The sequence below is a fragment of the Diadema setosum genome, chromosome 11 (assembly GCF_964275005.1).
Source record: "Diadema setosum chromosome 11, eeDiaSeto1, whole genome shotgun sequence".
In the NCBI taxonomy this organism is placed as follows: domain Eukaryota; kingdom Metazoa; phylum Echinodermata; class Echinoidea; order Diadematoida; family Diadematidae; genus Diadema; species Diadema setosum.
The window spans coordinates 30,209,849-30,237,148 of record NC_092695.1 but is presented as its reverse complement, the minus strand read 5'-3'; the positions used below and the strand labels follow the sequence as shown (position 1 = coordinate 30,237,148).

The following is a 27,300-nucleotide window of genomic DNA, read 5'->3' as shown; positions in this document are numbered from 1 at the left end:
ATACCCCTTAGAACTGCATGCTCTTTGACATCTCATAGAGTGGTTTCTGAATGTCTCGCAAAACGTTAAAAGCTAAATCCTCACCTCGACCAGAACTGTACACACCCTTTAATTAGACAGCTAGATCTCCCCATGACCTCAACAACAGAAATATTTCAGACATTGACATGTTTTGGCTGAGTGAAAAAGAAAAAGAAAAAGAAAAGAGGAAGCAAGGATATGAAAGGCGAAGATGCCAGAAGCTGTATACGTAACTGATACATATCAATTTGAAGCCACATGAGTAGCTTCCGTCTTTGGTACAGCGCTAATTTTCAAAATTTTTCCGCATGGACCTTTTGGTAAGCCGAAAGACAAAATGAAACTGCTTTTCTGTTTTACTCTTTGAAAATCCTAACTGAGTATTGTCTGAGTATTGCGCCAAGTGAAGCTAACATAAATACGCTATTAACATTCTTCCATTGCTCTCCAGTTTGTTTGTTTTTTTGACAAGAGGGAATAAAACTTGAACAAGTGTACAATAATCAGTAATGCTTGACGGTGTACTTTTCTGTCGATGACGTGTGCTGGGATGCAGGGTGAGACAACTCGAGTCCACTTTTGGGTTCGTATCCAGCCTCCATGCGGTACTTGTCTAAGCTTGGTCCCCAGTCAGCTGTTGGCCTCATGAGAACTTTTAATCGCTGAAACAGTGAAAAAAACAACAACATAAAACTGAATGCAAACTATAGTAAGCTTAGCGGTATGTGAGTATGTGTGTGTGTGTGTGTGTGTGTGTGCGTGCTGGTGTGTGTCGATGTCTTGAAGCAACTGCTGTTTTGTTCCAGTGTTCCACGTCTTACAAGCTTGGCTTTTTAGTGGAACACTGTTTTCCATCGTTATGATTATTTACTATTTCTGTTGCCATGGCAAAGTGCATTGTTTTTTTTTATGAAATCATTCGTGCATATACTTTATATTGTATTTGAAAAAAAAAATGCCTTTATCAGACGAATATAAGACAAACTGAAAAATTGTACCACTTTGGATCATGTTCCCCTTTTCATTTCTTTTTTGATGATGGAAATAAATAAACTATTGAATTGAATTGAATTGAATTGAATTGAATTGAATTGAATTGAAGCAATTTATCTGAGCACTTGAACTGTAATACATAAAAGTGCCATGACCAGTCTAACCTGTAACCATGGTAATGTAGAGACTATAGGCCTACCCAACATAAAGTCCCATCATAATTTGATTATAGTTACTATTCTTAAGCTATAATTACAAGTATCATTGCTATCATGACTAGAATCGTACATAATAGTGATATGAAGCTTTTATTCACCCAATAATGTAAGGTTCTGATTGCAGGTTGCTGAATACCATTATTTCAGATAAAATGGATCAAAGTAAACCTCACTTTATTAGAAATGAAATTACCATGAATCCTTTGTTCGGATTAATGTATTTCAGTTTGTCGTATTTTATTTCTCATAATTTATACCGATATACTGTTAATGCTAACATGGATTATCTTTTTTTCTGCCAAAAAATTTACTCGCTTATTTCTTATGAAATGTTTCTTGTTTTAGCAATGGTTGTCACACGGTACTGCACCCTGTATAAAGCATTGGGCGCGGTCAGACTGGCAAAAGATCGAGAAGTTTAAGATCAAGAAGTTTGGGCCATTGGTACGCGCCGTCCGATGGCTAGTGATTGTGACGTAACAATGCATATCTGTATATGACAATGGCCTCACGCTTCGGAGGCACCACCCGCAAACAGATCGAGAAGTTTCGCGGGAAGTTTGCGGTCACACTGGCAAAACTTCGATATCTTGAAGATCGCGATCTTACACTTCTTGATATTTTGCCAGTCTGACCGCGCTTATTGTCACAACATTGTACTGCCCCCAGCAGCGACAGCCGTACAGCTAATTGCGATCCCCTGAACACTAATTCTTTATAAAATGGGTTCAAGAATGTAGCCAATTGGAAGCGCTGAAATGAGTCACGTGTGCTTGTATTAATTTCTGACTAACATCCACGGCCGACGTCACAATGTTTGCACTAGCAGTGCGCACTCAATCAGTTGTTACAAGTGCGTCGCGCGCTACTATACGCGCTGTCAATCCTGTAAACAACTTCTAGTTCGGGCCGCCAGGCCGGTCTTTCTTGTGTGCATAACATGTGTGGCGTACGTATACTCTTATACGTACAGTACTTATATGTGGGGGATTTCCGAGTGCGACGTGCGTAAATGTTTGGGACGAACATCTTCGGACATCTTGATCCGCAAAGGTACGTGAAAAATGCTGTTAGTTTTCGACCCATTTTATAAAACAAATGATGCACAGGTTTATTTCGTGGCGTTAGTGGAGATGCAGCTCACTCTCGGGTATTTACAATGTAGTGCATGTTTCACAATTGTAAATACCCTCGAGTGCGCTACGCCTCCACTAACGCACTCTATCCTGTGCATCATTTGTATATTATAAAATGGGTTCAAGAATGTAGCCAATTGGAAGCGCTGAAATGAGTCACGTGTGCGTGCGTTAATTTCTCGCTAACATGCACGGCCTGACGTCACAATGTTTACACTAGCAGTGCGCACTCAATCAGTTGTTACAAGTGCGTCGCGCGCTACTATACGCGCTGTCAATCCTGTAAACAACTTCTAGTTCGGGCTGCCGGCCGGCCTTTCTTGTGCATAACGTGTGGCGGGCGTACGTATACTCTTATACGTACAGTACTTATATGTGCGGGATTTCCGAGTGCGACGTGCGTAAATGTTTGAGACGAACATCTTCGGACATCTTGACTCTTGAGCGAGTGCTACATGTAGCTGACTGGTATTGACCCACAAAGGTACGTGAAAAATGCTGTTAGTTTTCGACCCATTTTATAAAACAAATGATGCACAGGATTATTTCGTGACGTTAGTGGAGATGCAGCTCACTCTCGGGTATTTACAATGTAGTGCAACATGCACTCGGCTTCGCCTCGTGCATGTTTCACCATTGTAAATACCCTGAGTGCGCTACATCTCCACTAACGCACTCTCACGTGTGCATCATTTGTATATTATAAAATGGGTTCAAGAATGTAGCCAATTGGAAGCGCTGAAATGAGTCACGTGTGCTTGTATTAATTTCTCACTAACATCCACGGCCGACGTCACAATGTTTGCACTAGCAGTGCGCACTCAATCAGTTGTTACAAGTGCGTCGCGCGCTACTATACGCGCTGTCAATCCTGTAAACAACTTCTAGTTCGGGCTGCCGGCCGGCCTTTCTTGTGTGCATAACATGTGTGGCCCGGCGTACGCATACTCTTATACGTACAGTACTTTCCGAGTGCGACGTGTTTGGGACGAACATCTTCGGACATCTTGATCCACAAAGGTACGTGAAAAATGTTGTTAGTTTTCGACCCATTTTATAAAATAAATGATGCACAGGATTATTTCGTGGCGTTAGTGGAGACGCAGCTCACTCTCGGGTATTTACAATGTAGTGCATGTTATTGTAAATACCCTCGAGTGCGCTACGCCTCCACTAACGCACTCTATCCTGTGCATCATTTGTATACTATCTACCTTTACATGAGAGACCAGTGCCCAGGAGATGCTTAACCGAGTTATTACCTCGATAATTGTTCCATCGGCCAGAAAGACGAGCGCGTAGATGGCGTAGACGGGTACTGCTGCGAAGGGTATGCTGGCAATAACCCAGCCCAACGCTTGGGCCCAATCAGGGAACGTGTGTTCTCCGTAGTAGGCAGGGGTGTAAAACACAAACGCCATGATCAATACCGTCTGGTGTCATTAAAAAGAAGATAAGGAAAAGAAAAAAGAAAGATACCTTCAATAACGTTTCACCATAGATAAGCTTTATGCTAATGACGTTTATTTCAAGACCCAAATCAATAAAAAGGCAAAGGAAACGTAACAAAATTAACCATACAACAATCAACAAGGTACGAATGACAGTGATGTGTACGGATAACTTCGACAATTTTTTTCAAATATTTTCAAATTCTTATCAAAATGTACTTTATTATTAATTGTTGTTGCCATTGTGATCGATTGTATGTTTTTATACAGTTTAGCTCTTACTAATTTGATCATTTGTGTTGCCATCTGCATTGATAGAAGCTTAATGCTTTATTTTGTTCTAAGACTTCCCTTTCTAATCTTTGAAAACAGGAAAAGTACAAATAAGCGTTCTTCAACAATGTAAGTGATTACAGTGAAGCATTTCTTCAATTCAAAAGTGTAAACAAGGGTGTGCAAGTTAATTGACCGTGATAGCCTGGGAAACACATACATGTATACGATATTTGTACCTCATACTTACTAAAAAAAAAATATTATTACTACATAAAAAAGCTCTTCGTGTTATTTGTAATGAATTATGGAGATGCTTTGCTGAGGTTTTGTGTCAAGAAAAGACCATTCTAAATATCAATGATTGTATCGTTTGCGCTAAGGACAATTTATGTACAAACATAACAATGATTCTTTTCCTCCTGTATTTGACTACATGTTCATCATAAATTGAGCTGTCCATTCATATTGTACCCCGCAATCAAATAAATTTCACTTGCCTTTAACCAGGACTATTTTTGCTAAATCTGTATTCTCTTAGAATTCTATTGATAGTAATATAAAGAAGTTTTAAAATTGAATACCTTTACCTTTAAATTAAAGACTTATTAAAGAAAAATGTACATCTCAGAATAAGTTATACCGTTGTAAGACTTAATTACAAGTCCCCCTTTTAACACAATTGTTTACCGTCTACTACAACTCCTCTTCATACTCTTGCATTTTGGTGAGATTATATCTCATACCTCACGTGACCTGGTTTTAACCCATCATCTCCTCTCCCTTCTCCCTTTTCTCTATCCACTATTAGTTTCTTCTTGTCATACATTCCACACTTACTTACTTTTTCCTCTTTCTTCTTTTTACCAGAGAGCTGCCTCGTGTTTGTCTATATTTCTGTATGGGTGTACTTCTTCTCTGTCTTACTTTACTTTTTTGTAATTAGATATTTCTCTACAAGCAGAGCTTGTAGTTTGCAGTCTTCTCTATTTCCAACAACTTTCTTTCGGTATTTGTCATGAATGTACAGAATTGCATCATAGTTTACAGTTTGTTTATCATTGTAGTGCTACTATAGCTATGCAAATATTGTAATTATATGTGCTGGAAATGAAATAAAACGAAACGAAATGAAATGAAATGAAATAGGACGCTCATGGTTTGTATATTCTGCGGCTTGGGTTAATTTGTAATGTGGCTGCTTCAAACCTGATAGCTACCGTAACGTTCTACATAATCCTTTCAACTATAACTGGACATCTTGCAGTATGATGAGATAGTGTCAACTATCTCAACACGGAAAATAACTGAAATTGGTGATTTCTGACTGCCCCCCCCGTAAATCTTTCTGTTAAAATTGCTACCTACCAACATTCCGAGGGGTGAGATGACTGCCCAGCAGGCCTGGAAATAGACGAACACGTTACAGCCTATCATGGTACGTACTTCCTTCACAAATCGTTTCAGTCCTGGATGAGGGGGAAAACACACGGATGGTATAGCATCAAGCATAAGCCATTGTGTGACTTCTTCAGATGGCTTTTGGCATGATAAAGTGCAGTTGTGCATGGCTCAAAGATTGTGACATCAAAATACAATGCATAATTGGTAAGATTGAAGAAACTATTTTTCATTCATTTCTTTACTTTCTCTTATATTTTCTTTTAGCTCTTTCCCTTTCTTCATCCCTTTCTCTATTTGCTCATTTCTCTCTTAAATTTTCTTTTTCTCTTCTGTTCCCTTTAACATAGCCTAACCCTAACCGAAGAGCAAGGTACTTTAGTCTGTAGATTCTGGACCTCAGTAAACGCAAAGACAAACGAACACCAACAATCTTATCAGATTACTGCAATTCTTTCGGAGCTATGGAGACTGTAAAAAAATAACGTGTGAAAAGTAAGTCTACACAGGAAGAAGAAGACAACTTACACTTAAATGAATAGGCCCTTTATAGTGAGTTTAGACGCTAATGTTTACTACGCGGTTACTATGTAAGTTTTTAGGCACAAAATTAATGATGATCTGCACATGCGCCAGCAGCTGTTCGCATTGTCCAATCAGGGAGGAGGCGCGTCTTAAACATTAGCGTCGGAGATTTAAAGCTCGCTAATGCCAATAAGAGAAATAACGAATGGTACGTTCATTGCTCGAAAATGCTTACCATAGGCATAAGAGATAACCAAGGTGTAACACAACGAAAAGGTGAAGAGGGCGTACTGGGCCGCGTACCAGTCAAGCAACGTGAAAACATAGATGCCTCCCTGGAAAAAAAAAAATGAAACAACGAATCATTGGTCCGAGACTCTTGCGACAAGTCCATAAAGATACGACAGAAAGAAATGTACAAGCCCAACAGAGTTTATTTGTTCCAATCTTCTTTATTTCCGTAGCTGTAGTGTGTTCTTATCTAGGTGCATAGTTAAGCTTAAGACCAATATGTGTGAAAAAGGATTTGAACCCTCGGGCATTTCTTTACATCGAGACAATTTGAACATCGAACATATCATGAAGTGGAACATATAAGCGATGATTTACGATATATTTTTAATGATATTCTTTATTTGCATTTCATTCAATATATGCAGGTTCTTTTTCACAATAATACTCATTCGAACAAGAATAAGCAGCTGTTCTTCTCACTTGTCCTGCTGAATGACATCTTGTTTTAAACTATTAACAATACAATATTTGGTTTTTTAATACGCTGACACACACACACACATGTACATAATTATATAGATAACAATATATTCATGCAAGCATGCATTTGTTAATTTATTTATGCTTATGAGATACAAACACACTCTTTTTAAGAAATAAATATTAGTAAGTAATAATATTTCCCAAGATTTATATGCGTCCTTGGAACCTACCTGCATACACATAGGCAAGCCGAGGAGGAAGAATGCGAAACAGACGCCAAAGGTCACGAGCCACTTCCACTTCTTTCTCGTCGACGGCGAGAGCTCGTCCGAGATGGCTGTAATCGCCGTCTCGCACATGGCAAACTTTATTACCAATTAGAAATATATTATTATAGAGAGAGTGAGAGAATAGTGACAGAACTACCAAATTGTCTTCTGCATTGAAACATTTACTGAGTACATTACAGTAAGTAATATCATATATATATATATATATATATATATATATATACATATATACAATATCCATTCAGTACCTATACAAAAATACATTTCTCAGAACATGTACCAAGTGAACATGATTTTATGTATATATTAATCACATAACGTATAACCGGGTTTTAGCTTTGGAATAACAACACAGTCAATACTATACTTGTTATGTATATATATATATATATATATATATATATATATGTGTGTGTGTGTGTGTGTGTGTATTCATACATATATGATAGAGAGAGAGAGCAGAGAGAGAGGGAGAGAGAGCAGAGAGAGGGAGAGAGAGCAGAGAGGCGAGAGCGAGAGAAGGTGTAAATCGACTTCGTAGATTACATAATAAGTTTGACTGAGATATAATATCAGTACATTTATCTCCTTCAATAAGTTGGCTAGGAAATCAATAATTTTCACAACATACAAACATTCTAAATAAAAATCGCAAACAGGGCTGAGTAAAGACATTTAAGATCAACATATCGATCTTCCAAACAAGCCGACAAGAAGAATTATCGTTGCTTCTTCTGTAGGATTCTCTTTGCTAAACTGTCAAGAGGGCTTTGTAGTGGCAGATATAATTACAAGAGGAACAAATCAACTTTTATGAGTCATAACTACCTGACTGTCGAGTCCTAGTGTCAGCAGCATGAAGAAGAACAGGAACGACCAGAGCTGGGGCAGGGGAAGTCGAGATAGGGCCTCGGGGTACACTTTGAAAGCCAGCCCAGGTCCTGGTAGAGAAACGTGATTAAATACAAATAGGAGATTTGCAGATATAGGTACATCGAGCTAGTATGAGATAGGTACACTGAGCATCTCTGTTTGGTACATTTTTAAGACCATCATTTAGCAAAAGATTAAACAACCAACAAACAAAACTGAAAGTTTTAGGTTCAGGGCACAAGAATCTTCATGATAACAGAGATGTTATAAAAATGAAACTAGTTCTGTTGATATGAAGAAAAGGAATGCACTCTTTCTTATAGAGTCATTCTGAAGATATGCTACTAAAGTAGGACATCAGTTCGAACTTGAAAGCTACACACCATAACCTATTCAGCAATAATATGTGCATTTAGTTGTATTAATTCTATCTGTCCATTAATTGATTAATTAATTAATTTATGTATGTATCTATTCATTTATTTATTTATTCACTAGTCCTATTTTCAGAGGGTGGCTCCATCGCTGAGTTAAACACTAACTGTTCGTGGAGGCTTGTATATTATTCATAAACATCAAAACTAAACAGCATAATATGAACAGAAAAAATTCAAATACATGTAACATATATGTAATTCTACATAATACTTACATTATAAAACAGTAGATATAATTATATTCAATCTGTGAGTGCAAAACACGTATATGAAAATACAGTATATCTGATATAATCACGCCACCCCCCCCCCCCCCACCACCACCACCCTCTAGAGGACTGACCCCCTCTACAGAAAAAAAAAAGTGGTTCATGCTTGTTATTCCTGGGCAAAATTGAGTGCTCTCCAGAATTATGCTGAAAAGAAATGTTTGGATAAACCATGTCCGATATTCTTCGGTAAGCTGTTCCATTCCACGAGCTCCAATGTGTTAAAATGTTTGTTTTCCACCACCTGTTTTAGGTACTAAGAGCCCCTCAGAAACTGCAGATCTACTCTCATAAGCGTTGGTATCACTGCCTTTATGGAAGAATTATGAGAGTGTTGGGTATTCGGGAACTTCCTCATTTTACTCTGCAGATAAGTTTGCAGCATTTAAGTTTCCACCTCTCCTCAATGAGGGTCTAGTTAAGCAGACTCAGAATTTTTCGTACATTTTTTTTTTTATTGGTTAACTCAGGTAACATTTGATACATCACGAAAGTTCTGTTTCTTACTCGATAAAAATATAAGCGTGTACTTGAATATGTCTTCAGATGTTACATGATCAGACTTAACAAACCGCGATCTTCAACGCTGAAAATATTTTCAACAACAGTGAGAAATTATATTAGTTTTAATCGATGAAAATCCGGAAACCAAAGTAATGTTGATTACAAAATCGAACACTTTTCTACGAAAAGAGACTAACTGCAACGAGGACACATACATGTATTATCAGCTCATGCGAGAAATCATATTGCCTTGAATTCGCGAAGGCAGTTTAAATCAAATGCAGAATTCAAAGTTAATCAGGAGACTAAAATATGAAAAGCACGATATGAGCCCATCTAGATTCCACATTGTAATTGTAATTGTAATTGTAATTGTAATTTTTTCTGTATGTTTAAAATGATTCTAAAGGCCAAGAATCTACTGTCACCAGCCCCCCCCCCCCCCATCCCCCACCGGCATCTCCATATGCACGTCTTGTGTTAGGCATGTTGGGTGAGTAAATACAGATTATAGATTCCTTTCAGGGCTGTCACTCTTTCAAACTCTTCTCTTTGTGTCAACCCCTGCAACCCCATCAAACTTTCCGAACTGAAGAGAAAATGCAGTCTACATTGCTCACTGATTTTTGATAAGCCTGTTTATGTTATATCACCCCTGCTGGAAAGAACACAGTGTCCCACAGTGTGAAAAAGAATGTGAAACACAGTGTGAACACATTGTGTACACAGTGTGAAATCTCTTCACATTGTTTAATTCGATCGATTTAACAGTGTGAACACATTGTAAATCACCAATTCACAGTGTAAATCATAAATTCAGTGTGAAACAGAACATTACTATATGAATACCCTGAGAAAAACCACACCAGAGTGTGAAATAATCTTCAAATTGTTATATTCGAGGGTTTTCACATAGTCGACAACGTGAACACAGTGTGAACACACTGTTTTCTTTCCAGGTGGAACGATGTCAAAATGCACCCTTTGTTTTATTGTACTGGTGCATATGTGTTTGCTTTGTAAAATTTCTTCATGAAGTCATGAAACCAAATTGTAAAATGACATAAAATGACACGACATGAAATGAAATCAAATGAAATGAAATGAAATTAAATTGAATTACATTGAATTAAACTAAATTAAATTAAATTAAGTTGAATTAAATTGAATTACAATTATTATTTGTCTGTTGGCATGGTTGGCACACACGTTGTGTCAACATATTAATGTCAGAATGCACTTCAAATTTTCATAATCCATGAAATATATTCAAACTACCTTTCCAAATTCCGATCACTATATACATGGGGCTTTGTATTTTAAAGTTACCTTCATCCACAACCTCCTCGATTTTCTGCTGACTGTCGTGCGCCATGAAGCCAAGAACGGAGAAAATCACGAAGCCGGCAAAGATGCTGGTTCCACAATTGATAACAGTAACTAGCAGTGCATCCCTACAAACAGTGAAAAAGTAAATCATCTCGTGTAAATAGGGGCAAATGTTGGATGATTACAAGGCGTCCTTTTCAGAAGGCTTCAAGGTTTTAAGCCCTCAGTGTATTCCCGATGTTCCCGTTCTTCCAGAGAATCATTGTGCAAATACGGCTGTTGTTTAGACTAAGAAAACAAAATATGAGTCATTTCCATGACATCATACAGACCTACTCTCTCTATACGTATTTCCTTATACTCCGTACTCTTGCAAGACACGAAGAATCAGTCAGTTCGGTTTGGTCTATTTGTCTAGAGATTAGGAAATATTATGCGAGAACTGAATAAGTTGTCATTGTTGACTACAACAAGCGAACATCTACTGGAGTTCCATGGGCATGATGGGATATTTGCTTCCATGTACAAACCGCCGTATTAACAATAGATCCACTTGGTTAGCACGTTTTGTAAATTTGCCACCACGACTGCTCAAACTTTGCATTTTCCTGTGTAAATGTTGTCTTTTTTTACCCCTGTAGGGACATGAGGGATGGCAAAATATTATCTCATGGACTCGACAGATCTCAAAGTTTAATGGAAAATCTACTAAAGCGTCAAAAAATTAATCCTAATGTAGAACACTGCTGCCAACAACGAAACCAGACAGACAATGAAACAGCTGAAATGAACACTAAGTTCAGTGAATCAAGGTGATTCTGGATGATGACAATATTCATCGCATATTTACAACGTACATGAATCATCATGTATCCTGCATAAAAGAGATTTGTTTGCTTTTTAGAAGCCTTGTATCTACCTGTCCGAGAAACGAATTATGTTTAAACATGAACACACATAATGTTTGATGTCGACTACAGCAAGTTAAGGAAATATCGAGAACAATCAAAGAGATATGATCAAAATAGATGTGATCTATAATTGACCACAGTTATGACGAATATTGAAACCTTGATGCCTTTTGTTAAAAACCAGTTTTAGATAGAGCTATGACAGTCAAAACATTTCCAGAATTGTGTCACTTTCTTTTTTTTTATATCTCGGTGAATAGTCCAGTGGTTAAGTCATCTAAAAAGCGAAACAACTTAACATGTATGGTAGCTTTTAACATTGGGTTCTCATATCAGGCTTTGTGTACAACCCAAACGATTCCATTTTCTCTTCCCGCTATAATCGTCTTGGGGAGTGATATAGCGATACAAACGGAAAGACATCTGCAAAATATAATGATAGCTAACCTGTAACAGTTGTTCTTGTATTTGTTGTAGCTTGCAAACGTGATCAGGCCGCCAAACGACAATCCCAGAGAGTAGAATATTTGGTTGGCAGCATCCTTCCACACCTATAGAACACACCATGAACAGTTTGGAGTATGGAGTGAATGATTTATTATCACCTAGAAACCTGCAAACAAGTTTCTTTTAACCTGTTTACTTTACACTAGAATGTATCAGATAGTCTACGAATCGCAATCTGCTCGTATTATGACAGCTTCAATTCTTTTTAATCATAAAGAAAATACTAAACAGGGAAAGAAAAAGAGAGAGAGAGGAGATAAAGAAATTTTATACATGCATGATGAGATATAAAAAGTATCATATATTCAGCATGTTGATAAATTATGGACATTACAGTTTCGTTGAATCTGATTCTGCGGGCACATGGACGAGGTCGTGTCATTTTGATGGTATCGTTGTTTGTAATGTTCCTAATTACGTCAATATCATGCCAGTAATCCCATATTTTCTTGAAAAAAAAATATTGATAGAGGTAATTTTGACCATATACATACTTAACTGCGAGTGGAAACTCCATCCATCCCGTCGTACTTTACTTTTAGCATCCATCAATAGTCAATCTAACTCCTAATTGGGGGAGGGGTGTACTTATATTACCCTCCCTGCATTCACCCTCCCCCCCCCACCCAACCACCACACACAAGACAACTCCTTAGCTTGAAATTCAGTTTCTTGCACAAGGTATCGTCATGTCATTCTCTTCTTATTCTCTCCAGTGAGTCTGTACTGAAGCCTTACACCAACACATACTAGTATACAATGCTACAATGTACTTCAGAACATTATATTCTTAAACCTTTTCGTGCCAATGAGTCAAATGTACACAATTTCCACACACAAACCTATGGACAGAAAATTAATGTCTCTAACACCTATTTTCTGAGGTCCCATCATAAAATCAAACGTACCTCTGAAATAATATGTGAACACAGAACCCTTCAAAACGTTAACTTGTGTATATCATAACCCTTAGAGAAATTCAAATAAATGATTCTTTATCAACACAACCCTTCCAGGAGTTCAATACACATGCATGGACTCATGTGAGAAGAGAAACAAAGCTCTGTTCCTTTGGTATGTTTGGATTACAATCCAATAACAATTCGGGGCTCACGTCAGGGAAACATCTATTGAATGCTAACATAATTCTAAGAATGCGAGAGGAGTATTACTCTTCGTATATCAACAATCGCAGTGAAAAGTTTCTTACTTCTGGATTCGCCAACTTCTCAAACTTTGGTGTGACGTAGAACGCGATGCCCTCCCCAGCTCCAGGGAGTGTGGCGCCGCGAATTAGGAGGATGAATAGAACCACATACGGGAAGGTAGCTGTGAAGTACACAACCTGTCGTAGATAAATGGCAGAAAAAAAAAAGAAAAACAGAAAAATCAGTGTCCTAAACGTGAAAAAAAGAGGGAGGGGGGGGGGGGGGAGAAAGACACACACACACACACACACACACACACAAGGGGCGGAGGTTTAATGTTATCTCTGTATCATTAGGGAGCTTTATGTAAATATGAATATATAATATAAATGTATATATAGACGAATAATCTTCATTCAAGTTCAAACTAGATATATCAGCCTATCCAAAAAGACGGGGGAAAATCCCCAAACAATTATACGCAATTAAAAGGAAAGGGGCGGAGGAGTAGTAGGAAAAAAAAAAATTGATCATCATTATTTGGTTGATAGTATGGAAATATACCCACCTTTCCTGCAGACTTAACTCCTTTAATGATGCACAGAAAGACGATGATCCAAGCGGCAACGAAGGCCCCGAACACATCCCAGTTCATCTCTCCCATGTCTCCGATGCTATCTGTAACTCCATGAACACGATATCTGGAAAGACGGGTAATATTGAGACTTTTAAATATAGACTCAAATATACTCTTCTCTGATATTTGCTCGATTAACAATCACTGCTCTGAAAATCGTTGGTATATCTCTATCTATAATGGCAAACCGACCAGTAATTCCTGGCTCTCTGTATAATACATTCCCACAAAATACGTGTCATATTTCACATAAATCTTTGTACATTTTTTGAAAAAAAAAATGGAAATAAAGTTTGAATCTTAATTTGAATTTGCCTCTGAATTTTTTATGACCAAAAAGTTAACATTTTTATTTTTTTCTGTGAACTTTAGTTGTCCTTTTGAGCAAAAAATAAAGGAGGTTGTTGTGCAGTTTATTCTGCAATCTATTGTAAGGATTCTTTTGTACATGTTGCACGTTGGATATACAACCAAATGAAAGGAACCATGGAATATTATGTTTTTACTTCGTGGCGGAAAGATATATACGAGGGCTGGGTATTTGTGAAACTTACAGCCAGTATTCTTCGCTAGGGCGTCTGGAGTCATTCACATTGAAGGTCAAATTCAACTCAGAATGCGAAGAATCGAAACAATTTTCGGTGTTCCACGTATTGTTGCAGGTCGACCAAGGCAGTGTGCTCTGACAGGACGCCCCCATGTAGTAAATGGACCAGCCAACTATGACGTTATAATAGATGGAAACCACTACTGAGGTCAGAACCATTCCAATTCCGACTCCTGGAAAATAAAACAAAACACAATTCAGCTACCAACTACTGAATCTTCCTCGGGTTTTTGCAAATCAGGTAAGTTACGTAGGCAATACTGTGTAAGAGGTGGTCCTCTTCCAACAGATGATTTCCAAGAGTGGTTATACGTATAATTTCTTCTGTTTTATCATTGTAAACATCAAGCAATAAGTGTGTAGTGGAGCGATAATTTACAGGCCTGCATTGTTCTTTATTAAACTCTGATTACAAGAAATGAACAGCCAAATACGAAATCTTTTTGATCTCTACAAAATATACATTAAACCGCATCATTAGCTACGCTTCTTCACATGATTTTTTTCTTCTTTGTTGGCTTTATGATGGAGTTGTTATTGATGTTCTGAAAAAAAAAACCCACATTACAGGTTTTCCCTCTCACCTCGAAATAGAGGCGCGACGTTCCATATGCCAATACACCCAAGGCTCGAGAACTGACCCAGGGAGAATTCCATAATGAAAAAGGGCGCCCCCGCGATGCAGAGGAAGATAATGTAAGGGATGAGAAAGGCTCCTGTAAAGGGAAAGATACAAGATAGTGAGAGTTGAGTGTGGACAATTATGATCAAGTTTGGTATGGTTTCCAGACCCTTTGCCAACTGGACTCCGCGGCGACGAAGTCGCCACCTTTGCCGAAGTCACAGGACAAATCCACCTAAAGCTGCTCCAGTTTTTGACGTTGAGGGCGTTAATATCCTGTATAGCAAAATCTTACGAGCAGAGGGTCTGGAAGCAAGACTAGGTCAAGTTTGAAATCATCGTCTGCCAAAAAAAAAAAAAAATGAAATAAAACAACAAAAAAAGTGTGGCAGCCTTAGGAAAACAGGTTATTGCAACTTGCTAAGTGAGATCATGGAGTTGCAACGGAGGTCTAGTTTGCAGGCACAAACCCTTGTTGGTCGTATAGGAGTCTGCATGCGCCAAGACTAATACACGCACCACTACACTGCAGCCTCTCCCAACAAGGTCCTTGTTGGGAGAAGCTTCAACACAGGGCCTATGGGACAGTGCCAAAGTGGTGCATTTAGTAGTCTTGGCGCAGACTCCTTTACGACCAACAAGGGTTTGTGCCTGCAAACTAACGGAGGTCCGTTGTACTTTCATGATGAGATATATCGTAGCAATTATGTCCTGTTGTAGAGTATAATAGTAAAAGCCAACTTTCGATTCGCACGACCATTGTGTTCTGATATGTTACATTCCTAGTTAGATTTTCTGCGCATGCATCATGTTCAGAGTCACGTTGGTGTTCAAATCCGTCGTCGGTAGTGGCAGGAATTCCGCATGGAAAGTCAAACGGTTGTCGATGGGAAAGGGAATTTGGGTGCAGATACTCAAAGATCAGTAAATGTTCCGTCTCTAACGGTCAGGAGATCCATGCAAATCTACAGCCTAAAAATTCGCAAGCAAAAGTAGACTATTTCGTTTTGGGGGAGGAGGAAATAGACATCGTCTTGAAAATATGGAGTCGCCACGTCCACCTGTCTATTTACTCTCCTTCTTTGCGTATAACGCGTGGTGCATTAATTTGTCGCAAAGCACTTCTCCAATCTTCATGGCTCCAATTGTACTTATATGAATAAACACAACCGTCTAGTAACTAATGACAACAGCTTTAAAGTTACTTCTTTCTCCTTTTCAAATGCAAATGTTATAGTGCCACTGTGGACGGTAACTATTTACGAGGATTTTTGTCGTAAAAGCATGGCCTATTCAGTGTTAGTACGGCCTATCCAGTGTCAGTACAGCCCATAAGACCGCCACATGAATTAAGTCAAATGTATAATGCAGTAATACAGTTTGTAGTATTGTCATTATTTGGTAAAAAATATCATCATTGTCAATTTTATTATCACTTCTAAACGAAAATGTTGCCTGTATGATTTTTCATCACCATTTGGTAAGTTAGTACCAGTAGTCATGATAACATTCCCTTAAAGAGAATGGAATCGTTGATTTCCAGCATTGCGCCACCATGAACGATTGCTGGTCAATTGGAATCGACTGTCGGACTGTCATAGTCTCGTGATCAGATGTTAGAGTGTTTATTAGACCTATATCACTGCAAGTCCATAAAGCCATAAAGTGAGGTCACCGTGGTTATCATCTGATGTACGTGTGTTTCGCTCATTAGTAGATGTTCTTAATTCTAAGTTTGATATCTTCAACTCATTAATCTTCAGGATATGATTTTTGGTATTATACTGTATGTGTGAATACAGTATCAACCGAACAGCTTGTTTAAAATTTGCAAGCAGGGTCACCACAAATATCCTTCTATTTCACGATGGTAACAAAATGATCTTAAAACTTTTTTGTGCTCGAGCCTTCATACATGGTACAGACTGGTGTATCTCAAGACAAGGCACTACAGTTCCAAGCATCCCTTTTATTTCACGTTTGGAAATGATCTTTAACGTTCCTGGAGAGATTTATCAATTCTATATAGACAGATGTTCCGGCAATCTTATCTCCAACATGAGAGATAAAAACTAATAAAAAGGCAAAACTATTCGTGGAGGTACTAATCAGGCGTACTGGTTAATCTAATCTCTCTGCATTTTCGCAGCGAGTCAGTTAGGACAACAATTAGCATAAGTTTCTCCTAATGCAGTCTTGGGTTTCACTAACCAGTATCTATATACAATGGACTAGTGGGGATAGGATTATATAGGAGAAATACAAATGGAACATCTTTTAAAGTAGGAAAACCATATCTCTACTACTACGTCCCATAACCACAGCGTCAGTACTTTTGAAAGGTTTCATACCAAATTGCTAAATCTGATTTCATTTTTCCCCGGCCAGACGGAATTGACAGCAGTAGAATCATGTCAAACATGAATAACCAAGTTCCTCTCAAGATAATCCTATTTAAAGGCACAAGTATTTCTTCTTTGCTTAATCGCTCAATCATCGTTTGTGGGCGCCATGCCCTAACGATTGTAAAGTCTATCTCGCACCGCAGGACTACTCTGATAGCGGACATTGTATAAAATTCGCTCGTAAAGGCAAGGTTCCGACACAAGTTGGGAAAAGACTATATGTTTCTTGCCCTCGTGCTTTTACATCAAGGATTATCACTTTGTCAGACAAACATTTCCTCAACTCAAAACGTTTTCATCTATATTCTTTTCCTTGTACTTGCGCAAAAAAATGTAGCTCAGATATCCCTTCATTTTCAGCTAGTGTTTGTGGCCCAATTCAAGATACACAGACTGCATTCCCTGTTTTTGCTTTGTCCCTTGTCGGTGCTTCTGCTGTGTAAATTTACAGCAATTTCATTCATCAAACATTGACATTCAGCTCCGCGTATTGCCTGGACGGTTTTTGTCTGGATACAATGCAATATAAAAGTGAAAATCATTTACACTTTTTCCATGTGCGACAGACTTATACAGACATGCGTCGTTTCTTTGCCAATTCGGCGTCGTTTGTTTCTGCAGCAAAGGCAGAGTATCTGGGCCGAAACCTCCGAAGCTGGAATCCATAAGAAGTCGATTTCAGGGTCAATTCAAAAATGCAATTTAAAGAGAAAATATGCACCAAGAAATCTCGCTATTTCTGAGTGAAACGGAAAGGCGCTGACCTTCATTTATCCGAGATTCAGAAAGTGTTGAAATCTGCATTATGTCAAATCGAACACCGAACATGTCAACAGAAGGATAACCATCGTATGTCGGCATGTCTTTATGAAAATACATGTTGTAAATATTTTGCGTGTTCAACTTTCGATGTCAGATAGTTAGATTCCACGAAAATGATGACACTGAATACAAGACGGAGACAACTTAAGACCGGTAAATACGTCTATTCTTAAAGCCGAATCACATACGAGTAAACAGTGATTATAGAACCTTAATCCGTTCCGTGCGAGTCTATAAAATTTGAGACAAGTTAATAGTCCAATGCACGGGTTTATAGCGTGTGTTCTGTTAGTAATCTACTCACTCCTTAACGATATTGCGAGATATGTAAGTACCTTGCTGCATAAAATTGTGAACACGTATAGAATTATGACGAAAGATTTATTTCCACCTGTAATTCTTTATGAGGCTATGTAGAGAAATATCTATTTAAAGAGTGGGGGTCATTGATCTTACATAATACCATTACTATTGATTGGATTTTTTTTTTTTTTTTGGCATGGGTTAGTATGGCTATTAAAGTTATACAATGTTGGCAAGTACTATATAAAGATATATACATCTCTTCCTTTTTATGAAGCATGCCACGTCGTTTGATAAAATCATCATCGCTTTGTTTGATTTAAAGAGCTCTCTCCTTCGGTTGATCTAATATAGAATAATGTGGAGGCAATCTATGGTTTGAAAAGTGCATTGGGACAATGGATCCAACACTAGTTTTGCTTTTCCTCTCGGTAATGATAAAAGCGCACACTTCATTACATGGAATAACCGGATGTCATATCCTTTTTTAAAAACCAATATAGCATCTCATTACTCTTCCGCGTTGGTAGTGAAAGGTGCATGTGGACTGAAAGGTTTCGAACACTTTTTAGGGAGAAAAAAAGTTCACATTTACTCAAGTGTTTCTGTTTTTGGTTTTCATCGTCTTGGCATGTGCTTGGTGCTCAATTAGTTTCAAAACCACAGCATTTGCGGCATGTAAGCGAGACAGTATGTGAGATTTGTGTTGTTCAGTGATATTGAATCCGTCGTTATTTCTACGTGCGTACATGATTGTGTGTGCATAGGGCGTATGTGTTTATCTATTTGTGTTCTTCAGTTCTTTCCATCCCCTTTTCCATATCTAATCTATATTTTTCCCAAATCTTTTTATCAAATTCGATGCTGACATGTTATTCAATCTTAAGTTTTATGGTCATCAACATTCGATACCAACATAAACGGGGTGTCATAAAGAAGTATGGCGAAAGATTACAAAGGTCATGTTGTTGCCGATAAAAACAATCGTAACTTTTCAGGGTAGTATAAAAGGGACTAATGCTCTACGTGATAAACCTGAATTCTGAAGAATTTGTGAGATCAAACTGAAATCCGTTTACTTTGTTACTCTTTCGGCATTTTAGTTGTTGCATTTTCAAAAATTATTGTCACTGATATGTCTCATAAAATGCAACACATTTGAACTTTGTTTGCCCTTCTTATTCAATATTGATAACGTTGCTTTTTTTTTTTTTTTTTTGGGGGGGGGGGGTTGTTGTTTTAGACCAGAAGTGAACTAACCTGTATTTCTTATCATCGTTCTAATTGTGACGATTAGTTTTTAGTGTTAGTTTGCTGTAATCAAATTTGCCGCATTAAGAACATTAATGTTAGCTTTTGCAAACACCATGAACTCTTGCTATAAAGTTGATTGACGAACATGATCTTTAAACAGTATTTTCCACTTAGTAGTTTAGTGATGCTTCACAAGTTCGCACTATATATCATGTTAAATATTCGGACATGCTTTTTACGCAGATGCGCCAAATATCGTCCCCCGATTCAATTTTTGGACTCTCCCATTTGGATTGGATGCATTTCATCCTCATGTACTCATGACATTCTTGAATACTTCCGGATTACGCTTGTCCACACCACCGCGATTATTTGAAGACATGTATTAATATATATATATATATATATATATATATATATATATATATATATATATATATTGTTTACATATTTTATCTATGTATATCATACAAATGTTGTATACATAACATTTATGTGATATATGATAAAATATTCACAATATATATATATCATAAACAAATAAAAAAAAAATGAAAGAGTAGACGAACCTCCACCATTTTTGAAGCAGAGGTAGGGGAAGCGCCACACGTTCCCAAGCCCGACTGCGTAGCCCACGGATGTTAGGATGAAGTCGATGTGACTGCCCCACTGGTCCCGATCTTCGTCCTCCTTCACCTCCACCACTACCTGTTGCTTAGCGCTGCCATTTGCTTCAACTGTGCTGATGTCGACCTTAAACGGATAACGTCAAATAGGTTGAGAGTCAGTACAAGTTAATGCTCCCACCGAAATGATTTCCCCTTCAGACAAACATCCAAGTCATGCAATATAAGTGAGATGTAATGTGACACGATGACGTAGACTCAGATGATCTATTTCGTCAACATAAGAAAATTAACGTCAAAATGCTTCTAGTATAATGACATCAAAGGAAAGTCATCATCTAATGTGCACATGATAGTTACTTCTCATATCGTGATGTGACAGCCCTGCTGGAAAGAGCACAGTGTCCAACAGTGTGAACACATTATGAACACAGTGTGAAATCTCTTCACATGGTTAAATTCGAGCATCTTAACATTGTGAACACATTGTGAATCATTACATCAATTTACAGTGTGAATCATCAATTTACAGTGTGAAACAGAACATCACTGCGTGAACTCTCTGTGAAAAACCAAACCACAGTGTGAAATCATCTTCACACTGTTAAATTCGTGCATTTTCACATTGTCGACTGTGTGAACACACTGTGAACACACTCTGGGACACTGTGTTCTTTCCAGCAGGGAGGTGTGATCGTATTTGTTCCAAACAGGGTGATCATAGTGTGTTACAAACAGTGAATTACGCACCAATGGTGAAATATGAATATATGGTAAACATTGATGAAAGAAGGGCAGTAACGAAGGATGCCATACGGTGACCACATCTACGCAAGAAAGAATGCATAGCGAGGGTGGTACCATTTCCGATGAGAAACAACAAGGTCACACTACACATAGTATTCCCTCATACACGAATAACGGAAATACCGGTTTGCGGCTTGTCATCACGAATTCAACACTCATGAGCATGATTATGAATCAAACTGCCCGTGTAACCGACAGGAACAAAAGCAGCAGAAATTAATTCATTTTCAATGATTACCCAGACCAAAGCAGGAAGTCAAGTTTCCTATTGGGGCTTTGCTCACAAGGTTTTGGTCCTGGCGATTTTGCTCCAAATCCGTGATGACAGGCCGATACATTGAGGTCTTTCTCAAAATCCTGCTTAACCAATAAATGTCTCTATAGCTTATAAAAATGGTGTATGTCGTGACCAATGCTATAACCACAGTTACTATAACTAAGCAACTAACACTTCAATACACAGACACTATCCACACTGCAATGGAGTTTAAAGACATTACTTGTCGATTTTGCTCTTTGCCCGAAATATATAGAGAGAATGGAAATGAAATATGAATTGAAAGTCTGATGAGAAATGCGTTTTTTCTCACTTTACGAGCAATTTATCAATTTAATCATCGTTTACTTAGGACGCAATCGGTTTTGTCATTCTTTAAACCAAGTAAACTACAAAATATTCTTAAGAACTATAAGAATCCGGAGAAATGTCTTTAATCTGCCAGGCAATGTGGAAGGACACGTTAGTTCCATGTATTCTACCAGTGGCTCACGTCACTGGTATTGATTTTGACACTGATGTTGCATTCGACGGTGAGTTTGACAATGAAACTGACTATGACACAGACATCGAAATATTACGTAACGTATAACATGAACCTCCTGAAGTAGACTTACTGCCCCGAAGACTCGGTATTGGCCACAGAGAGGTTAATATGGATTCCTGAAAAGATGGATCAAAAGAATGTGATGCATGCACAATAGTAATAAGTATAATTATAGACCTGTGAACCAGCCAATCGTGTCCTTAACCCTTTGACTACGTGGGAATCTGATAAATTTTGCACACAGTCTACGTAACAGAGATCACAATGTCATTAGGAAAATTGTAAGGTATGCATGAGGTGTCCTTAAATATCAAGTGCACGGGATTACGCTATACATCAGCGGTCACGGAGGGTTTGCTAATGGTTTTGTTAAATTTTGAATTTGTATTTAGACCCTACGTTATATTAAATTTCATATTTACATACTAATATATTTTGTATCAAGCCATGTTGGTCTATATTATATATTTTCTTTCCATCCAGGAGTGTTTGTAAATATTGCCAGTTCCGCCAGCCCGTGCACTTGACAAGCTTAAAATCTTATATATCTATATACAATGTATTTGTAAACATGTTAACGTAATACTCAAACCCACAGTTGCATATTCTCAAACAATTATTGGTCAGGTGGTATAGGTAATTTCAACCGATAAAAAAAAAACTAAAAACTAAAAACAAAAAACTCAAAGAAACAAAGTAACCGACAAACATTTTTACCAGTATATACTTTCAAGAATAAAGAATACATTATAAGCAATTGCTACTTATAGTAAAAAAAAAAAAAAAAAAAGTGACATAAATTGTTTAAACCTTACGGTGACCACATTATTTCACATCACAAGAGTAACTATATGAACTTACATAACGTGTTATTTACACACTTATTTTATACTTTGCGTATAAACACATTTTCTCTTATCATGGAGTAAAAACTCTAATTCAACACTACACTAACATTTGCACTGATAGTGAGAGTAGACTAAAGATTTGAATGGACAATGTACATTGAACTCCAACTTATCAACTGATATTTTGGTATCTTTAAACTGCAGTAACGCACCTATTACTTGCAAGTTTCAAAGCCTTTAAACGTATTGTATGGCTGATACAACGAGCGACGAACAGAAAAAGAAAAGAAAAACAAAACAAAACAAAAGTGAAGATTGCATTTCCCAATGTGAACCTTGATATCTGACACCTTCTTATCCATATTCTCGTATTAGACCGTGCAGTATTCAGCAATGTTAACCTCGATTGTAACTTTACATTCGGGGAAAATATATCCTCCTAATGTTTAGTCTCTGCTGTTACATAAACTCACATATCATCATATTTGTCACAAATTTCTGTTCAGTTTCATGCTGTTATTTCATCCACTTTCATGTAACTTTCAAACAGCGTTGGACGTCGTCAGTTGTTTGTAATCGTTCAACACTCGACTTGTTCCTGAAATGATCATTTTTACCTTCATTGCCAAGCCACGTAAATTTTAGATTCAAACTAGAGCAGAATTTCGAGGACACTTTTCTAAGGGTCGCATGCATGATCGTTGTTTGTTTCAAATGTGACATGCACCTTTTGATTGTTTTCTTTCTCTAAAGTGTCACAGGATTTTATTTTTTTTTTTTAAATGTGAATTAATTTGACACTCGAGCAGACTTCAGATTCCCTTTTACAAAAACACAATTATATTCATTTCAGCCATCGACTCCTTATGACAAGCAATCAAATTTGTCCGGACGCAGTACACAGATGATGTATATGTCATAAATTACACTCTTAATGCTATCTCCTCATGTACACATCTTTTAAATCCACCTCTTTTTCACCTTGTAAGGAGATCTTTCTCCCTTGACAGTCCCCATATGAATGAAAAAATCAGAAACCTTCTTCAAACAGATTGATTCTTCTTTTCTTTATACATGTATTTCTTTTTTTTTTACAACCCTAGAACACACACCTGAACATGAACAATTCTTTCTTTCTATAAATGCTTTCAAGGGGCGGCTTTTGGTTATTAACCATCACCAGCAAAAAAAAAAAAAAAAAAAAAGTTTCAAAAAGAAGGAGTTTCAAAAAGAAGTCTATGTTCAGTTCTCTAGAGCTGCTTCCCAGAAAGAAATGCTCCCATTTCCGGGCTTATTCAAAAATATCATTCATGCTAAATTGCTATCATTGGTTTCATACTACAAAATAACTTCAACGTAATGTTTTCTTCTGTCTGTTCATTACTGTCATACAAGATGCAAGTTTTAGGTAACATCTAAATTTCTTTCTGTAATCACGAGAATTATGCATTTAGTTGGAGTTTCTTCAGAACACAGTGGACTTGTTTCGAAAGGCAAGTCGTCATTTAATCACTTTCTAGCAGAGTAATGATTTCAGTGGGGATTTTTGGAACACGTAGACAGAAGTTACTGGTGTAAATGTCAAAAAAGGTTCATGAAAACACATCTATTCTCAGTGAACAGCCATGTAGATATCTCACAGAATCACCATGACATTAATGTTATAAACACTTTTGTGTGTTCTTTAAAAAATAAGAAGAATGGAAATACTGATACTTTTTCCTGAAAACTGAGCAATAACCGCTAATGACCAAGAAGTTTAAAGGTATAATTTACCATTTGCAAACGAAACAAAAACCCAGATTTAGTGCTTCAAAATAGTTCTAAAATGTGAGTAAGCGATAGAAACAACCAGTGAAAAGGAGTTTATCATTATAATTGATGTTAAGTATTGTTAAATTTAAAAAAATAATGTGAAAATAGTTATAACAAAATTGTGTCTGGACTAAACCGTCTACAGTTGTGGTTAAGGGAGAAAAATCGTGATATCTCCTTATATTTTAGGCTTTAGTGCAAAATTTTTATTTGGTAGGATGATTTGTGATACAACTGACCTACACATATGCATCAAATGTGATAACTCGAAACATTTTTGAAATCACTGTTCCCAATGGTAAAAATGAAACTGAATACATTTTGACTGTCGAAGCTGCCCAGGTAAGCATAATTACTTTATACTCACTGTTTTCTTATCTGCTGCCATGGCGAATACTTCTTTCAATACGATTTAGCTGGAATTATACAAGTTTCTCTTCTTCCGTACCGAACTCCGTCAGTTCTTAAATAAAAGTGAGCTTCGGACTTTACATGGGAGGACGACTGGCCGAGAATGACGTCTTTTATAGGAATCGCGCATGCGCAGTGTAAAAACACGTGCGATGGAAAAACACACAACTGTCGGTTGGTCCTCTTTCCGTTGTGCTAACAACGATTTGTATTAGTTTTGCTCTCTGATGAAAATGGCATCAGCTCGTGCACGTGACTTATTGGAACTTAAGAATGAATGAATAAATATTTCTTAAGCAACAAATAACCAACATATATATCTAATAATTCGCTTATCCGTTGCATGCTTTTCTTGCAGCGCTATATTGTTTTTTACTGTTTTTTTGGTAAAGGCATATGAACTTTGTTCAATGTCACCACGAAAAGGATTCAAATTCATGGACCTGTATGTAACAGCGCTTGTTACCGCAGTATGGCCTCAAGTGAACTAATTCATGGAATGGTAAAAAAAAAGATGTGAAAATCACAACCATAAACGGATTTTTTTTTTTATCTGTCAATAATTTCATAATTCATCAAAATTAATCATCATCTACTAAAAGAGATGACAAATTGCAAGAGTCGAAGTCATTATTCTAACCTTGTATTCTTTCTGTAGTGTACATTCGTCCTTGTGTCACCATTGTTGTTTCTTTTGCGCGCGTGCGTGTGTGTTTGTGTGTGTGTGTGTGAGTGTGTGCGTGTGTGTGTGTGTGTGTGAAACTGCTATGTCGCCCAACGTTGCTCTGTGTATTTTTCCCTTGACACAGATTTATAGAAGTGATCAAATAGCTACGCCTCAAATCACGTCACTGCCACAATTGCTCATAGTACGCAGACGCCCATGCATTCGAACCGTGCTTCAATCTTTGCCTCGACCCCCCCCCCCCCTCCCATCCTCCCGGATTTATCTTGGCCTGAAGAGTATCAAATAGCAAACAAATTAGTATCTGGTAATTCTACTGGAATCTATACAAAAGGAAAGTATGTTTCTCAGAATATGATATTCAAACGAAATCGAAACAAAGGGAAGTTCGCGTTCGTGAATTCAAACGACGGTAATAACATTGTATGGATCTACACTGGCTAAGTTAAAACCTACCTTCACATGCATCATAGTTTCTCCTCTTTCAATGAGGAAGTAACATGATACGATATCAACTCACAATTACAGCGACAAAATTGGCAAGTGCTTTACTCTTATTTACATTGGTCTATATTTGCCTGCAGCAGACCAGCAAAATATCCGTCTCAACGTATAGCAAAGTATGTTGTTGTTTTATTTTTATATCAAAGGAAGTATGCACAATTATGTGCGTGATGTTTGTATGTATATACCATTTCTCATTTGTCCCGCAAACTTTGTAGTTGTAAGCTCTTCTTTGCCTCTTTTCCCTTCCTTCTGAGGTACCCAAATAGTGCGAGCATAACCCTTTTGAGGGGATACCTGTTTTTTCGCAGAGTGTGTATATATATCAGTACAATTGTATTCATCATAGACATTGCATCCTGCGTATATCTGAAAAAAGATTGAAATAAAGCTTGAATTTGTGTGTTTGCACAGATAAATGAGAGTGCATGTGTAAAATAGAATTTAAAAGCAGAGTAACAAAGCATTAAACAGTTATATTCCTCTATTCAAACTCTATTTCTTCCATATTTTCTTCCTGTTAAGAATGCAAATCGTTGTAATCATCAATGTCAATCGAGGTATGTATAACAACAAATAACGGGACGTTGACGCCGACGAAATGTTGCCCATGGAACTAAGTGAATGTGAAAAGGAGGACAAAAATATAATGAAAAAATAGGACCGAAACAGACACACAAAGAAAGAAAGAAACAAACAGGGAATTACTTGACATAACGACCTTGTCCACCTCGAAAGGCTTAACAAGCACGGAAAGCAAACATTTACGAAAGACTTTACAGAGTAGAATAAAGACAGAGAGAGAGGGAGGGGGGGGGGGGGAGGTGAGCAATTTCCCCGATAAGAAAGGCAATGTAATGACGGTCTTAGTACAGAAAGATAATTCAGCATAATCACCATTCCCAACGAGGCAACGAGGAAATAATGTCATAATTATTGTCAAACCTCTTCCGTATATCTTCCACCACTGCCAGCGATATACTGTTAATACGAGAAGGGCAGTATCAGCGAGAAAACGTTCTTGTTCTTCTCGCTTCTCTCCCCCCCCCCCCCCGCCACGCGTCTATCTACAATGCCAGACACACAAGTATGTGTGTGTGTGTGTGTGTGTGTGTGTACGACATGGG

General features: G+C 37.6%; 1 protein-coding gene across 1 annotated transcript; it reads right to left on the bottom strand.

Annotated features, from left to right (window-relative positions):
• Positions 1–524: 524 nt before the first annotated feature.
• On the bottom strand, positions 525–20,414 carry LOC140235413 (sodium- and chloride-dependent glycine transporter 1-like; the record flags this gene model as incomplete). Its single annotated transcript, XM_072315439.1, is given in 14 exon segments — positions 525–683; positions 3,631–3,801; positions 5,461–5,561; positions 6,254–6,353; positions 6,966–7,100; positions 7,854–7,966; positions 10,438–10,562; positions 11,796–11,899; positions 13,066–13,200; positions 13,572–13,704; positions 14,195–14,420; positions 14,832–14,963; positions 20,223–20,409; positions 20,412–20,414. Coding segments are annotated over 14 exon segments (1,824 nt in total), but the record flags the coding sequence as incomplete, so codon positions are not given.
• Positions 20,415–27,300: the final 6,886 nt, after the last annotated feature.